At 44.6% G+C, this 18,399-nt stretch overlaps 1 protein-coding gene across 1 annotated transcript in view; it reads right to left on the bottom strand.

Annotated features, from left to right (window-relative positions):
* Nucleotides 1-18,399, bottom strand: part of LOC112254234 (guanine nucleotide-binding protein G(i) subunit alpha-2) — a 158,352-nt gene that overhangs the window by 14,788 nt on the left and 125,165 nt on the right. The window contains exons 3-4 of the mRNA XM_042324226.1: nucleotides 17,750-17,891; nucleotides 7,720-7,880 (exon numbers count right to left, since the gene is read on the bottom strand). Of these exons, the coding sequence (XP_042180160.1) occupies nucleotides 7,720-7,880; nucleotides 17,750-17,891 (303 nt within the window). The remainder of the gene's footprint in view (nucleotides 1-7,719; nucleotides 7,881-17,749; nucleotides 17,892-18,399) is intronic.

Genomic DNA, 18,399 nt, shown 5'->3' with positions numbered 1-18,399 from the left:
TCTTCTCTAGGAAGAAATGAATGATTCCTATGTTTCTGTGATGCTATTAAATAGGAAATTGGCAGACAAAGCTGAGTTGTTAAGCTGTATGCAAAGTAGATGGGTGCTCGTTTTCCAGTTTGAATAAAAAAAATAAACTAGCAGCAGGAGGGGATAGCGAGATCTAACTGGTGGTAAATGTTGGCCTCCTGGTGTGTGTGCAGATTGCATACTGATTGTAGTAGAGGAAGGGAAGGGATGGAGGGAAGAGTTGATATTGAAAGTCTTTCTGTTTGTCACACCCTGATCGGTTTTACCTGTCTTTGTGCTTGTCTCCACCCCCCTCCAGGTGTCGCCCATCTTCCCCATTATTCCCTGAGCTATAATACCTGTGTTCTCTGTCTGTTGACAGTTCGTCTTGTCTTGTCATGTCTTACCAGCATGCCTTCCCGTTTTCATGTTTCTCAAGTGTTTGGTCAGAACCGGGAAAACTAGGAAACATTCTGCCTGCCCTGACCCGGAGCCTGCCTGCCGTCCTGTACCTGCCTGATTCTGACCTTATTTTGAACCTCTGCCTGCCCTGATGCCAAGCCTGCCTGCTGTCCTGTACCTGCCTGACACTGACCTGATTACGAACCTCTGCCTGTCCTCGACCTGCCCCTTTCCCTGTGTTAAAATAAATGATTGAGAACTGCACTTTCCGCCTCCTGTGTCTGCATCTGGGTCATATCCTGAGTATTGATAGTACAAACTGGCCATAACTGACCCAGCAGACTCAGACCAGCTCCACAATACTGTCTCCCGACAAGAAGCCACCACTGGAAGAGTTACTGCAATGTCTTATGGAGGGACTTCATATCCTGGCACAACGCCATGACCATGCGTTCGATACATTGCTGGAGCAATTCTGTGGATTCCCTACAAGGCAGCAAGCCACACCAGTAATTCCCCAGACTCTCAGCAACACCACAACCAACGGCACTTGTTCCCAGCATATCACAGTGTCCCGAGAACCCCGCCTACCTCCCCCGGCGTGCTACACTGGAGATTCTGGAACCTGCCGGGCCTTTCTCTCCCAGTTCTCCATCATCTTCGAGCTACAGCCTTCGTCGTTCCTTTCGGACCGCTCGAGGATAGGGTACCTCATAACGCTGATGTCCGGGAGGGCACTTGCCTGGGCTACGGGCGGTGTGGGAGCAACAGTCCGCCGTCTGCCTCAGTCTGGAGGAGTTTGTGGCGGAAGTACAGAAGGTGTTTGATTCTTCATTGTCCAAGAGAGAGGGTGCTCGTAAATTGCTCCCGTAGTGTGGCAGACTACGCAGTGGATTTTCAGTTGGTGACTGACAGTGGCGGCTGACAGGGCCTGGAACACGGAAGCATTTTTCGACATGTTCCTTCACGGATTATCAGAGGTGATCAAAGATGAGTTCGCAGCCCATGAGCTGCCCATGGACCTCGACTCCCTCATAGCCTTGACCATCTGGATTGATAGGCGGCTACGAGAACGTAGGCGGGAGTGAGAATATGTTCCCTGTCGCCCTCGCTCACCCTCGATTCTCGCCTCGCTTCAGAGGAATCCCGGAAACACTAATTTACGGATGAATCCGATGTCACGCCGAGGGTGGTCGACTCGCCTCCTCTAGAGCCCAAGCTACTGGGAAGGGCTCGATTGTCTCCAGATTAACGTTTACGCAGACTGAACACCAGGAGCTGTCTGTATTGCGGGATTACAGAACATTATATTTCCACCTGTCCATTAAAAAGACCAGGCTCATCAGTAAGTATGAGTACTCTGGTGAGCCGTACGGGGATTTTCCAATCTCCCATTACTCGCACCCATCTCCATGCCACCCTGTTGTGGGGTGAACGGGCCAAATCACTCCGGGTGCTCATTGACTCTGGGGCCGATGAAAGCTTTATTGACGCTACCGTGGTGTTGGAGCTGGGCATCTCCACTCAACCCCTCTCCATTCCCATGGACGTCAGAGGGCTGGATGGGTGCTCTATTGGCAGAGTCACCCGCACTACGATTCCGATCGACCTACGAGTATCAGGAAATCACACAATGCATAGAGTTCCTGCTCATAGATACTCCCCAAGTACCCATGGTTTTGGGATATTTATGGTTCCAGAAGCACAATCCCCCGATTGACTTGGCTACTGGTTCTATCGTGGGTTGGAGCCCATTCTGCCATGTTCATTGTCTTAAGTTGGTCCACCCTGCCCCGGAATGTCTACCTGTAGGCTTGAGAGAAGCCTCGGATCTCTCCACCATTCCCGCGGAATACCTGGACCTCCGGGAAGTCTTCAACAAGGCCCACGCTACGTCTCTTCCTCCGCATCGACACTACGACTGCGCCATTGTCCTTATCCCGGGTGGCTTTACTCCCTGTTGGGTCCAGAGACCAAGACTATGGAGTACATTGAGAACTCTCACTGCAGGGAGAATTCATCCATTGGCCTCTGCCGCCGGCGCAGGGTTCTTCTTTGAGTGGAAAACAGCCTTTAACATGGCTAGTGGATACTATGAGTACTTAGTTATGCCATTTGGACTGACCAACACTCCCGCGGTGTTCCAGGCCCTGGTTGGTCAACGATGTGCTCTGGGACATACTGGACCAGTTTGTGTTTGTCTACCTCGACGACATCCTTGTCTTTCCTGTTCAGCTCAAGAACACGTCCTCCACGTCCGACAAGTCCTTCAGTGTCTCCTGGAGAACCAGCTTTTCATTAACTTCTTGATGCACCCATCCCGTTAGCGGGATCATTTTCGTCAACCACAATTGCAGAGTTGCATTTTCTCTGAATTGCAGAGAACCAAATTCAAATTAAATCACAAAAAATATTTAATATTCATGAAATCACAAGTGCAATATAGCAAAACACAGCTTAGCTTGTTGTTAATCCACCTGGCGTGTCAGATTTCAATAAAGCTTTTCGGCGAAAGCATACCAAGCCTAAGCACATCTCTCTCAGTGGCAAAATATTACAAACAGCTAGCAGCCAAGTAGATTGGTCACGGAAGTCAGAAAAGCAATGAATTAAATCGCTTACCTTTGATGATCTTCGGATGTTTGCACTCACGAGACTCCCAGTTACACAATAAATGTTCCTTTTGTTCCATAAAGATTATTTTTATATCTAAAATACCTCCATTTGGTTAGCGCGTTATGTTCAGAAATCAACAGGCTCAAGCGGTCACGACATCGCAGACTAAAATTCCAAATAGTATCCATAATGTTCGTAGAAACAGGTCAAATGTTTTTTATAATCAATCCTCAGGTTGTTTTTACAATTTATAATCGATAATATATCAACCGGGAATGTAGCTTCTTCAGAGAGAGAGAGAAAATGGATGCTCGAAGCTATTGTGCATACAAAACGCTGCTGTCACCCAGCCATACAATGACGCGGTGTGATCTTTCTCGCTCATTTTTCCAAATAAAAGCCTGAAACTATGTCTAAAGACTGTTCAAACCTTGAGGAAGCCATAGGAAAAGGAATCTGGTTGATTTCCCTTTAAATGGAGGCAAGGCATTCAATGGAACAGAGAGCTTTTAGGAAAAACAGCACTTCCTTGTTGGATTTTCCTCAGGTATTCGCCTGCAATATCAGTACTGCTATACTCACAGACAATATTGTGACCGTTTTGGAAACTGTAGAGTGTTTTCTATCCAAATCTGACAATTATATGCATATTCTAGTTTCCGGGCCTGAGAAATAGGCAGTTTTAATTGGGTAATGTTTATCAGCCAAACACGAAAATACTTACACTCAAGAGGTTAAAGCGAAGAAGTGTGAATTCCATCGCTCCATCATCTCCTTCCTAGGATACGTCATCGCTGCAGGGTATATACAGATGGATCTCGACAAGGTGATCATTCAGGGTGCAGCTGCAACATTTTCTGGAGTTCTCATTTCTACCGCCGATTCATCCAGGGTTACAGCATCCTGGCTTCCCCCCTCTCAGCACTCACCTCTCCCAAGGTTCCGTTCACGTGGTCTCCAGCAGCTGACCAGGCGTTCTTGGACCTCAAACGTCGATTCACTACAGCCCCCATCTTAATCCATCCGGACATGCCCTGTCAGTTTGTGGTGGAGGTCGTAGCCTCAGATGCCGTCCTGTCCCAGCTTCTGCCCAGGACCAAACGCTCTCCCATCGCCTCAAATCTAGGCAGGTTCGTTGGGCCCTGTTATTCACTTGTTTCAATTTCACTCTCTCCTACTGCTCGGGGTCCAAGAACATGAAGCCTGATGCACTCTCACGGTTGTATTTCCCCGCAGCTACTCCATCTGACCCGAGAACATCCTCCCTACCTCCTGTCTACCGGCTGCAGTCGTCTGGGGTATAGAGAGCCTGGTCTGTAAGGTGCAGCATTCCCAGTTGGAATCCGAGGGGGCTAACCGGATGTTTGTCCCGGACTCTGCCCATTCCCCGGTCCTGGAATGGACACATTCCTCAAGATTGACCTGCCATCCAGGCTCCCGTAGGCCCCTGGCTTTTGTCTGCTTCAACCACTCCCTTGTTCCTCACCGCCCTTGGTCCCATATATCCCTGGACTTTGTTACTGGGCTTCCCGGCAACACTACTATCCTGACGGTGGTGGATAGGTTTTCTAAAGCCACCCATTTTATTCCCCTTCCCAAGTTACCCTCAGTCAAGGAGACGGCTCAGCAAATGGTGCAGCACGTCTTCCGGATCCCTGGACTTGCGGTTGACATTGTCTCTGATCGTGGTCCCCAGTACTTGTCCTGGTTCTAGAAGGCGTTCTGCACCCTCATTGGGTCGTCACCCAGCCTGTCCTCTGGTCTCCACCCCCAATCTAATGGCCAGTCGGAGCGAGCCAATCAGGACATGGAGATGGCCTTTGTTGCCTCGTCTCCGTCAACCCCACCACCTGGAGCCAGCAACTCATGTGGGTGGAATACGCCCATAACACCCTTCCCTGCTTGTCCACTGGTCTCTCACCCTTCGAGTGTTCCCTGGGATATCAGTCCCCACTCTTCCCTGAGAAAAAGTCAGCATACCATCTACCCAGATGTTCATCCGCCGCTGTCACTATACCTGGAAGAGAGCCCGGGCTGCTATTTTTGAAGACCACGTCCAGGTATCGTGACAAGCGGATCGCCACCAGACCCCTGCTTCCCGCTATCGGCATGGGCAGAGTGTATAGCTGTCCACTCGGGACCTGCACCTCTAGGTGGAGTCCTGTAAACTTTACCCCTGTTTCATCATCACTGGAGATTCCCTTTCCCCATCTCTAAAATCCTTAGCCCCTTTGCTGTTTGTCTTCTGTTGCCCCGCACCCTCCGTATCCATCCTGTTTCATGTGTCCAAGATAAAAACCTGTGTCTCACTGTACTTTGTCTTTTGTACTATCGCCTCCTATGTCTGCATCTGGGTCATATCCTGAGTCGTGATACTGTTCCCTGAAGGAGGGAAATGAGGAACAAGACAGCTATGGGGAGTTTGCTCGTCAGCGCTCTCTACTGAAGAAAATTAGAATCACGCACATCAAGAGCAATGACTGGTGGGAAGTCAATGACCTGAGAACGAACTAAAACAACAACACAGCATGGCAGCAACATATGAAAACCTAGCATGGTAGCAACACAACATGACAACAACAAGGTAGCAACACAACATGGCAGCATCACAACAAGGTAGCAGAAAGATTTAGCAGAAAGATTTAGCGAGTCCCATTGCAATAGGTCTTGGTCAGGTGGTTTAATCATGTCCCAGTTTAGGTCACCTAGCAGGACAAATTCAGAATTAGTGTAAGGGGCCAGGAGAGAGCTTAGGGCATTTAGGGTACAGGCCGGTGGTGATGATGGCTGATGATGATGGCACCCAGCAACAGTCAACAAAGAGTTATTTGAAAGTGTAATGTGTAAAACCAGCAAATTGAATTGTTTGGGGACAGACTTGGAGACAACTGAAGGTGTTCCTTGGTAACGATTACCACTCCACCGCCTTTGGAAGATCTGTCTTGCCGAAAAAGGTTATAACCAGAAAGGTTAACATCAGTGTTCAAAACACTCTTTCTTAACCATGTTTCAGTAATGACCAACACATCTGGATTGGAGCTGTGAATCTACACTTTCAATTGATCAATTTTAGGTAATAAGTAGAAAACCCAGGCTTTTACGAGAGTGAAGTGAAGCAGATATCAGAGCACAAGTCAGAATTGGGGCTAGCAGTGCCACTTGGGGGTAGTTGTCACAGCAAACATCTGGGAAGGGGGGCAAGGGGGGACCCCAGCCAGTGCCACCTCCCCTTTCAATGCGCTATGTGTGCGGGGGTTGCACACATTAAGAATAAACCCAGGAAAAAAACATTATCATGGAGGTGATCATGCCCACCAGTAATAGGTACCGGTGACACCGCACCTTGTAACCCAGCTAGAAAAGGGACAGACAGCTCTGAAAAACAGACCCCATCTGTGATAACAGACAGGGCCATTCGTAATTAAATCTAACTCCCAGGAACAAAACGCGTTGAGCAGGAGACAGACATCTCATCTTGGAGTTCATATGAACCACAGAGACTGTGTGTGGGATAAAAGCACGATTGCCAATCGCCTACCGAGTCCATGACCTATACCACTAAGTACCTCATAGGGACCAGTGAGCTAGAGGGAGGACCCAGCAATGAATCCCAGTAATAAGACACCTATGGAAAGGGGTACCCACTTGTGGTTACCGAGCACCTAGTGAGCACGTTGTGCTTCAGTGGTACTGTATAGCCCACCATAGCCTGGCCCTTTTATAGGCACAGACAGAGGCACTTTTGTCACAGTACTGTATGCTAGCCGACATCCACATGCAGCTTATCAGTCTTGCTACCTGGCATTATCCCCGCAGGCTAGCACTAGCCACAGTACAGTCAATTTAGAATAACCAATTGACTGAACGCTTCATATGCTAAATGAGAGAGCTACACAAACACATGGAAGCACCAGTGGCAGTACGCTAGCTAACTCGCCTTGATGAGTTAGCTATACAGCGCTGATTAACTAGCCTGATCCCGTCCACATAAGAGACGATCATCGACCAAGTCTGGGAAGAGAGGTAAACGGGGCTTGACTGAGGCAGGACACAGGCGGCAGGGCACAGGCGGCAGGGAGCGCCCACCGACCTGGCCCGACCTCTCCCTTCAAGTCGCCTCCCTTAAGCCAGCGACAGAGCGCACATCAACCAGGTTAAGCCAGGGAGACTTTTGCATGCCTCAGCCCGACAAGACACTTAATCCTACCAAATTCAAACTCACGAAACCGGTTATCGAGCTTTAACACACAACACCCAGAAGGATGAGCAGGCACTCCTTAAGTGGGATAGATAAGTTGGAGCAAAGCCGGATGGATTTTGTGTTCATTTTTTTGTTAAATGCGTGAAATTGTTCCGCTAAGCTCAAGGTGAAGAACATTGAAGGAATGAGTGCTTTGGCCTTGTCAGACGTGATTCTAATGTTCTTCAGTAGAGAACGCTAGCGTGCAAACTCCCCATAGCTGTGTTGTAACGAGTTGACCGACTGAAAGGGAACCACAGAGAGTTTTATATCCTCATGAAGGGATGTAGTCTAAAGTTATAGAGCGTCTTTTACTGTATCACTAACCATAGCCCAAATAAGATGGCCCTCCCATACCGCTCTTTGCTGCAGCAAACAAACAAACAAACTAACTAACACAACAAAAACCACACAAACAGCCAAACACACACACACACACTATGCCTACTCACTATGCGGCTGAGTCATTGAGCTGGTATTCTCTGGAGCGTGTGAAGCAGCTCTGCACCCCGCTGTCGGACCACAGGCGACGGATCACTTTGGACAGGTCATCGGGCAGGATGCCCTGCTCCTCAGCAGCAGCCGACAGGGCAAAGAGCTGGCGGGCGTCATCCTGCAGGGGTGGGAGCGGACAGGAGAGGGCCATTATGGCCAGGGCTAGGAGGTTGCAGGTCAGACATACCACAGGACTACAGAATAGTCCTTGCCAGAGACATCACAGAGAGTGAGGGCTTATGTTTAAATCTCAGGAGGGAGAACCCACATTATCAACAAGCAAACACATCTGCTGTGATGAGGTAAGATCTTATCATAAATAGTTAAAGGGTCTCTCTAGCAATGATTGAGTGACTCAGATAAAGCTAATAAATATTGGTTTGATTTGACAGGTGGCCAATGGCCCAAGGTCAATTGTGCCACAGTTTAAATACGTAGCTTTATATATTGTTATGTCATCACTGGGGACCTGTCATAACCAGAGGCCAGGCAATCTACACTGTGTGGATAGCTAATATGGGAGATATATTAGTGTCTGTGGACAAGGTGTCTGGCTGATAAATAATGCACTGTTGTAATAAAGTGTGACAGTGGCAGCTAGTGGCAGGCAGGAGATAGACAGTCAGTGGCGCAAAAAACTATTTAGTCAGCCACCAATTGTGCAAGTTCTCCCACTTAAAAAGATGAGAGAGGCCTGTAATTTTCATCATAGGTACACTTCAACTATGACAGACAAAATGAGAAAAAAAATCCAGAAAATCATATTGTAGGATTTTTAATGAATTTATTTGCAAATTATGGTGGAAAATAAGTATTTGGTCAATATCAAAAGTTTCTCAATACTTTGTTATATACCCTTTGTTGGCAATGGCAGAGGTCAAACGTTTTCTGTCAGTCTTCACAAGGTTCACACACACTGTTGCTGGTATTTTGGCCCATTCCTCCATGCAGATCTCCTCTAGAGCAGTGATGTTTTGGGGCTGTTGCTGGGCAACACGGACTTTCAACTCCCTCCAAAGATTTTCTATGGGGTTGAGATCTGGAGACTGGCTAGGCCACTCCAGGACCTTGAAATGCTTCTTACGAAGCCACTCCTTCGTTGCCCGGGCGGTGTGTTTGGGATCATTGTCATGCTGAAAGACCCAGCCACGTTTCATCTTCAATGCCCTTGCTGATGGAAGGAGGTTTTCACTCAACATCTCACGATACATGGCCCCATTCATTCTTTCCTTTATACGGATCAGTCGTCCTGATCCCTTTGCAGAAAAACAGCCCCAAAGCATGATGTTTCCACCCCCATGCTTCACAGTAGGTATGGTGTTCTTTGGATGCAACTCAGCATTCTTTGTCCTCCAAACACGACGAGTTGAGTTTTTACCAAAAAGTTATATTTTGGTTTCATCTGACCATATGACATTCTCCCAATCTTCTTCTGAATCATCCAAATGCTCTCTAGCAAACTTCAGACGGGCCTGGACATGTACTGGCTTAAGCAGGGGGACACATCTGGCACTGCAGGATTTGAGTCCCTGGTGGCATAGTGTGTTACTGATGGTAGGCTTTGTTACTTTGGTCCCAGCTCTCTGCAGGTCATTCACTAGGTCCCCCCGTGTGGTTCTGGGATTTTTGCTCACCGTTCTTGTGATCATTTTGACCCCATGGGGTGAGATCTTGCGTGGAGCCCCAGATCGAGGGAGATTATCAGTGGTCTTGTATGTCTTCCATTTCCTAATAATTGCTCCCACAGTTGATTTCTTCAAACCAAGCTGCTTACCTATTGCAGATTCAGTCTTCCCAGCCTGATGCAGGTCTACAATTTTGTTTCTGGTGTCTTTTGACAGCTCTTTGGTCTTGGCCATAGTGGAGTTTGGAGTGTGACTGTTTGAGGTTGTGGACAGGTGTCTTTTATACTGACAACAAGTTCAAACAGGTGCCATTAATACAGGTAACGAGTGGAGGACAGAGGAGCCTCTTAAAGAAGAAGTTACAGGTCTGTGAGAGCCAGAAATCCTGCTTATTTGTAGGTGACCAAATACTTATTTTCCACCATAATTTGCAAATAAATTCATAAAAAATCCTACAATGTGATTTTCAGGATTTTTTTCCCTTATTTTGTCTGTCATAGTTGAAGTGTACCTATGAATAAAATTACAGGCCTCTCTCATCTTTTTAATTGGGAGAACTTGCACAATTGGTGGCTGACTAAATACTTTTTTGCCCCACTGTATTTCCTATGGGTTTCCTCCCACTACCTTCTGTACTGTAAATAGACAGGAATTAATGGGATGATGGTGATGATGACAACAGAAGTCCGTCGCCAATGTGAAGACAAGGGGTCAAAGTCACGACATTAAATAGTTCCGAGTTATGGCCACACATTTCTCTCCTAATGTCCAGCTATTGAGTGTAGAGGGCTAGCAAGTCAGTAAGCTCTTTACCCACCCAGCTACTGTGGAATCCCTACCTAGTCAGGCATTCATCTCTCTATAGTGAGATGAACACCTGTCTAGGCTCAGAGAGCCAGGCACCTCCATAACCAGAGACTCAGCAGAACAGACTGATGAACACCTCCACATCTATACACTGAGACAACACCGCTCCACCCACATAGACATACAGTATGCAGATCTGCTGTGTCAACTGTGTTTCCATACTAGCAAATAAGAGAAACTCAAAGTGAATAATCAATCAATTTGGTGAAGTGGAACAAAATTGCCATAGATATACAGTTCAATTTAAGACTGGGAGTGAAGCAATGTTATTACAGTAAATTAAAACTGAAACTAAAATGAAAACTGAATCGTTTTTTCATGATTAGTGAACTGAAATAAAATAATGAACAGACTTGTTTGAAAAACAAAAACTATACTGAAACTCAGCATTATTGCATTAGTTGCATTATTTTCCAGAGTCCCGAGTTGATTATCCCTTTTTATACCAAGGCTATAATTGAACACATTTCCACAAGAAATGTCGAAACGTGTTCAACATCCACTGAAGTAGCTAGCAAGTTTACTAGCTTAGCTACAGTAGTTGCCTTGGTAACCAAACACAAAGACTTGCTAGCTTAACTAACCAAACCATCAGTCCTGGCTTGCTATTATGAAAACGAAAATTGAACAATGCCAATCATGTTTTCAATTCGACTTTGGCTTTCAAAAGCAGCTCAAACATAGAACATGTAAGAATGAACTTCATAGTCATTGAATTATACTGTGCATTATAGGGAATCATAAAACTGGTTGTTTGGATCCTGGAAGCTGATTGGACAAGCAGCGTTCCAAGCCGTGCTGTATTGGCCGTCACAGGCATAGCATGCCTGCAAACTGTTCCACCTGAAAATTATCACTGCTCCCCTATAACAATATCATGTTCATGTTGCTGTCCGAATCATCTCTTGTATTTATCTAAACTCGTACATTATTTCCCTTTACTTCCAGTCTAGCATTTAGTTTGGTACAAGCAGGGGTTAATATAAGCCCCACTGTCTGCCTGATCTCTGTACCATTGACGCCTTTCTGTGTTTACAAACATTGTCGCAGGAGGGCGAAGCGTGCAAATTGGTGGCAGAACAAAGTTGGGTTCAAATATAGAACACCAGCAAAAAAAGCCTCTATTTACATGTTTCTTATGAGTGCATTTCACACTACGTTTGGATTACAATTGAATGTTTGTGTTATCATCACAAATCAACTGCATTATTCTTTAAAAAAACACTTCAACCAGTAAAATGGCTCTTTGGCTAGCTTTTGCTACAGCCTATGTCAATGAGCGTTAGCATTATAGCTAACAACTGCTGCATCCAAAATAGTTATTTTGCAAAGGTCACATCCAAATATAATCTTAGCGAATGTTCAGGCACGAATCAAAACGTCATTGCAAGCATATGAGAACCCCCAAAAGTTATTTTGTAATGGAACGTAAATCTAGGCTATGTTGAATGGGCACAGATGGCGATGGCTTTCTTACGGCTGCAAAAGAGTTGCACACATCTGTGCATTACATCAGTGTGTCGTGTACTGGAAAAGGGCCTACACATAGAGAGTGAACAGTGCCCAGACAAGACAACTTTTTCCACACATCACCGTCATTGTCATGGACATATCCAAGTAAATGCCTAATGAAAAAAAGCTCACCAAACAACAATGCCGCTATAGCATACTGCCATTTCAGGTTCAATATGAGGTGACTGAATTAACTGAAGTTTTATTTAGCTAGCTAGCAAATGTGAAGAACGTTATCGAGCCTGCATAGCAACCATTTTGTTGGGAACGGTTGACCACTCCTTTTGCATAGCAACTATGCAAAAATGATTAACGATTGGGTCTGTAGCAACATGACTAAAATAACTAACAACCAGATTTTTGTCCGGACTATATCTTTTGGTGGAAGAATGAAATTGTATTCATTTACTTATCAAAATAACACTTTAATGAAAATATGTACAGTAAATCATTGTTATTTTAATATGTTGTTAACAGTTTTATAAAAGCAATAAGGCATGCGAGGCAGTGCTGGGGCTCCCGAGTGTCGCAGTGGTCTAAGGCACTGCATCTCAGTGCTAGAGGCGTCACTACAGACCCAGGTTCAATTCCAGGCTGTATCACAACCGGCTGTGATTAGGAGTCCCATAGGGTGGTGCACAATTGTCCCAGCATCGTCCGGGTTAGGGTTCGGCCAGGGTAGGCCGTCATTGTAAATAAGAATTTGTTCTTAACCGACTTGCCTAGTTAAATAAAGGTTAAATAAAATGTTAAGAAATAATAGTATCATGAATACAGTCACAGGTAAATTGCGTGAGGCCGAACAACGGCATTTACTTCAGACTGTATTCATGATGCCTCTTGTGTCTTATTGGGGGCAAAATCAAATTGTTTTTTTTTTTCTAATGGGGTTTTCAAGCTTCTGAATCTAGCACGTCACATTGAGAGGTAAAGGTAGACTCAGCGAGATAACGTTGCCACGAGCAGCACCACAGATATTGGGGGCGTTTGAGTGGTAAGGCTAAAGCAGCTGACAGTAGACTAGAGTCGAGGAGTGAAGTCAGGAGAGGTGCATCTGTGATACCCGAAAGTGGCAAGAAGTGACATCCCCAAAAACAACAAAACTATACAACACATTCATGGCTACTACCCTCCCATGCATAGGCTACTTTATGTCCCTAACGCTAAAACTAAAACTAAATCATATAAAAACGTATTAGAAATGTCTTAATAAAACTTAAACTAAATGAAACTAGTAAAGTCGATCTGGAAACAAACTGAAACTAAACAGAATTTCAAATAAAATCTTAAAACTAATAGAAATAAAAATGAATATAAAACACAAGACTATAGTTTAATAGCCTTGGAGTGCAGTTCACAGAGGATTTTTTGCCTGTGTTTTGGGCATCTTTCTCTGATATGAAATAGCTAAGCAAATGGAATGAAATAACACAGCATATGGAGGCAAGATCTCCTCTCTTCTGCATCCTCCCTGGGCACTGGGCTTAGGATGACTCACTGAGCCAATTCCGGGCACAAGAATGTGTGTGTGTGTGTGTGCTCGCACAAGTGTGTGTGTGTCTATGCACTGTTCTCTGTGTGTTCTTGTGCATCACTGCCTATGTGTAAATGTTGTCTGTTGTCTGAATGTACTGTATGAGAGCATGTTTGTGGCAGCCGGTGCACTAATTGCCTGCATAGGAGACAGAGTAAGTATCACTAGGTCCAGCGACACACTGTATGAAGGATGGTCTGAAGACACAGAGGAGCGTACCCATCCATCCTCCCTTAAAAACCAAGGCAGCCTCTCTACTCATCCCTGTTAGACCCTCCCCTCAGGCCATGTGAAGACGAGAGTACAGTTATAAAGCACATCCACACATCCTACAGCTACAGACCCAAGACTGAAGCCCTCTAATATATACGGTCATACACTGGAGCTTGCTCTCTTTGAGGTACACACTGACAGTTTGTTCACAGGCTGAGCCCTCTGCATGGTACCACTAGACTGGATTTTCTCTTACTGCAGACTCATTGGGTGTGACAGGTGAGACCAGCGAAGCTGTGTGTGTGTATGGGTCTGTAAATAAGAAGAAAGACTTGAAGATGGGTTGGGAATTAAGCCTTCCTTATCAGCCTGAGGTAGTCATCGTTTGATGTTGGTGAACAGCAAACTCCCTGAGTTTCCAGATATATCGATGAAGTAAAAAAAGATCAAACTGAAGCAAACTACTTCTATCCTGCACTGTCTGGGCTGTGCAAGGGGGTATTGTTATGCTGGAACTAAGGGGCCAAACCCAAACCATAAAAAACAGCCCCAGACCATTATTCCTCCTCCAGCAAACTTTAAAGTTGGTACTATGGATTGCATAAGGTAGCGTTCTCCTAGGCATCTGCCAAACCCAGATTAGTCCGTCGGACTGCCAGATGACGACGAGTGACTCATCACTCCAGAGTCCAATGGCAGTGAGCTTTACGCCAGCTGATGCTTGGCATTGCGCATGGTGATCTTGGGCTTGTGTGTGGCTGCTCGGCCATGGAAACCCATTTCATGAAGCTTCAGATGAACAGTCATTGTGCTGACGTTGCTTCCAGAAGCAGTTTGGAACTTGGTAATGAGTGCTACTCCTAGACGTTTCCACAATAGCAGCACTTACAGTTGCCCGGGGCAGCTCTAGCAGGGCAGAAATTTGACAAACTGACTTTTTGGAAAGATGGCATCCTATGACAGTGGTTTGTTGAGAGTCACTGAGCTCTTCAGTACAGGCCATTCTACTTTCAATGTCTGTCTATGGAGATTGCATTGTTGTGTGCTCAATTGTATATGCTTGTCAGCAACGGGTGTGGCTGAAATAGCCAAATCCACTAACATGAATTGGTGGCCACATACTTTTGGCCATGTAGTAATGTATAAATAAAGACAAAATTCAGCATTTTGACCTCGTCCCTCTGTGCATCCTCTGTGACTTCTGGGAGGATTTTAACCCACTTATTGCCAACATTTTCACCATCATTGTAAAGCCCTAGTTATTTTGTTGCTTTGACAAAGTCATTTCTAAAGATTATTATTTATTTCATGTGATTAGTGATTCATTTTATTAAAGTAAAAAGAACAACATGTCCCCAATTTTAAGGTCAACCCTGTTACTTGAACTGAACTCTAGTTTTAATATGGTGAAACTATTCCTTTTAATAATATTTTTTTCAAAAGAAAGATGAACATCTATTAGTCAAATCCTAATGTAAAAGCAGGTGAACTGGTTCTACTCTTATTGCCAATTTATATTTATTTAACCTCTTGAGATGGGAAAAATGTTGTTTTAATTTATTATTATTTTTTTACACGATTCAATAGGTAACTAATTGGTGGGACCACCCAGCAGCAGTGTTGTTTCTGAGGTGCACAGTGCCGACACACTGCTAAGGAAATCTGCTTGTGAAATTTATCCTGCCAGCAGTTTTAAATAAACCCATTCCAATAAACAGCCTAGTCCGAGTGCCACCTTTTCCTTTTTCAGCACACTTCATGTTTCTTCATTATCAAGCCTGCATGGCCCTCATGGAGGCAGGAAAACCCACTCACAGCCTCAAACTCCTCTCTCGCTCTCACTCTCTAAACTTCCTCACGCTCTCTATCTCCCTGAGCAATGTGTGGGGGTGTGTGTGTGTGTGTGTGTGTGTGCGCACGATGCACAGGACATCCATTAATAGTTGTCCATTGTCGAGGCAATTCTAACTAATAAAAATGCTATATCAACCAAAGCAATGTTCATAGAACGTTGCAATTTAGAATAATTGGTGGATTAGAGCAGCAGCGTTGATTTGAAATCCATTCTATTTCTTTCCTATTGCGATTCAGGTCAATATACTTACAGTACCAGTCAAAAGTTTGGGCACACCTACTCGTTCAATTTTCTTTATTTTTACATTGTAGAATACTAGTGAAGACATCAAAGCTAGGAAATAACACATATGGAATCATGTAGCAACCAAAAATGTGTTAAACAAATCCAAATGTATTTTAGATTCTTCAAAGTAGCCACCCTTTGCCTTGATGACAGCTTTGCACACTCTTGGCATTCTCTCAACCAGCTTCACCTGGAATTCATTTCCAACAAGGAGTTCCCACATATGCTGAGCACTTGTTGGCTGCTTTTCCTTCACTCTGCGGTCCAACTCATCCTAAACCATCTCAATTAGGTTGAGGTCGGGTGATTGTGGAGGCCAGGTTATCTGATCCAGCACTCCATCACTCTCCTTCTTGGTCAAATAGCCCTTACACAATGTGGAGGTGTGTTGGGTCATTGTTCTGTTGAAAAACAAATGATAGTCCCACTAAGTGCAAACCAGATGAGATGACCATCGCTGCAGAATGCTGTGGTAGCCATGTTGGTTGAATGTGCATTGAATTCTAAATAAATTACAGACAGCATCACCAGAAAAGCACCCCCACACCATCACACCTCCTCCTCCATGCTTCACGGTGGGAACCACACATGCTGAGATCATCCATTCACCTACTCTGCGTCTCACAAAGACACGGCGGTTTGAACCAAAAATCTCACATTTGGACTCATCAGACCAAAGGACACATTTCCACCAGTCTAACATCCATTGTTCATGTTTCTTGGCCCAAGCAAGTCTCTTCTTATTGTTGGTGTCTTTTAGTAGTGGTTTCTTTGCAGCAATTTGACCATGAAGGCCTGATTCACGGAGTCTCCTCTGAACAGTTGATGTTGAGATGTGTCTGTTACTTATTTGGGCTGCAATCTGAGGTGCAGTTAACTCTAATGAAGTTATCCTCTGCAGCAGAGGTAACTCTGGGTCTGACTGTCCTTTGATGGACCTCATGAGAGACAGTTTCATCATAGCTCTTGATGATTTTTGCGACTCCACTTGAAGAAGTTCTTGAAAGCTTCCGGATTTACTGACATTCATGTCTTAAAGTAATAATGGACTGTCATTTCTCTTTGCTTAGCTGTCATAGGCTGGCTACTTTCAAGAATCTCAAATATAAAATAAATGTTGATTTGTTTAGCACTTTCTTGGTGATTCCATGTGTGTTATTTCATAGTTTTGTATTATTATTCAACAATGTAGTAAAATTGAGAATGAATGAATGAGTAGGTGTGTTCAAACTTTTGACTGGTACTGTACCTTTGAATATGTTGATATCACAATTGAAAAGAGCAACTTTACCTAAGCAAAGCCAAGGGCCGAAAAACCGTGCCAATATATCCTCCAATCACCGGCTTTGACGGCATTATCACTTTTATACAACTGGTTAGCAACGTTTTCAAATAATGATTGACATATTTGCATAATATATTTGCATAACATATTTGAATAACATATTTGCGTAATTTATTCATAGTATTTCATCCTTCCACATGATATAGTCCCGACACAAACAGTCGCTAACTTTTTTTGTTCTGTATCTATGGACGTTCGTTCTAAATGTTCAATTGCCATACTGGATGGCAACCTTCTTATTCCTTGCTTGCTACTGTAGCTAGCCAACTACGGCTAACCTTTCAGGCACGTCAAACAGTGCAGCCTGAATAACAGTAAAGAAGCTGCGTTTGCGTTTGTTTAAGATGTTTTCTTGTGACATTTTTTTCGATACATCCTTAACATTGAGCTAATAATGCACGGCATAGATGCCTGGCATAGAAAATGTGCTCTCTTGTCAGGACAATGTTGTTGCTGAGGAACTAGCCAACAACACAGCTAAAATAATCAATTCAAACTGAAGCTGTAAAGACTGCAAACTAGCTGCATTTGGTTTAATTTTATTTTCTTTATTTTTTTTCTTCAAATTAAGCACTTATTGGCATGGGATTATGGATGATAGTGACTAACCTTGTCGTTAAGGCCCAGGACATGGTAACCCAAGAGCTCTAGTGGATGTGTAGATGCAAAGCTGGACCTCTTCTCTAAATATCTGACTGCAGAAACAGAGGAGCCTAAAAAACATGCCCAAATGTGTGTGTGTGTGTCTTACCTCTCTGGCGGCTTCTGTGTAGTCGATCTTGAGGTTGCCCATAGCCTTGATGATAGCCATGATGGACTGGATGGTGTTGCTGTAGACCACAGCTATGTACTGCTTACACTCATCTTCTGAGTAGCCATCCTCATGGATGATCCTGATCGGGAAGGAAAACAAACCTGAGCATTCTTCTGATGTCACACAAGTCAGAAACAGTGTTGGGGGGTAACGTGTTACGATGACAATGACATCAGTGGTGCTGACAGTGTGGCGTATTGACAACTCTTTAGGTGCTTAGAGGAACGTTCATGTTTGAATATCCCGTGATTTGTAAGTAGGCAAGCCATTATAAGGTAGTGCGCTGGGTTAAAGTAACCCAATTTGGGTAAATATTGGACAGAACACACGGTGGGTTATTTTGACGCAGCCTGTTAGATCACTTACTTGGGTTGTTTTCTTTTAAAAAAAAGCCAGGTTGGGTTGTTGATGCTGCATGGTTTGTTGCGCTATGATCCACCGGGTCAGATCAGAAGACTGGAGGCATGGCTTAGTAGGTGGCGTGGCTAAAAATGCATATTTTTTTTTGCCTTGAGAGTAAATACCATTCCGGGTTCATTTGTTCTGTGGTGTCGTCAACATATGTTAAGGATGAGCACTGATGCTTT

Source organism: Oncorhynchus tshawytscha, linkage group LG07 (assembly GCF_018296145.1).
Source record: "Oncorhynchus tshawytscha isolate Ot180627B linkage group LG07, Otsh_v2.0, whole genome shotgun sequence".
Taxonomy (NCBI): Eukaryota; Metazoa; Chordata; class Actinopteri; order Salmoniformes; family Salmonidae; genus Oncorhynchus; species Oncorhynchus tshawytscha.
This window is presented reverse-complemented; position numbering and strand designations above follow the sequence as displayed.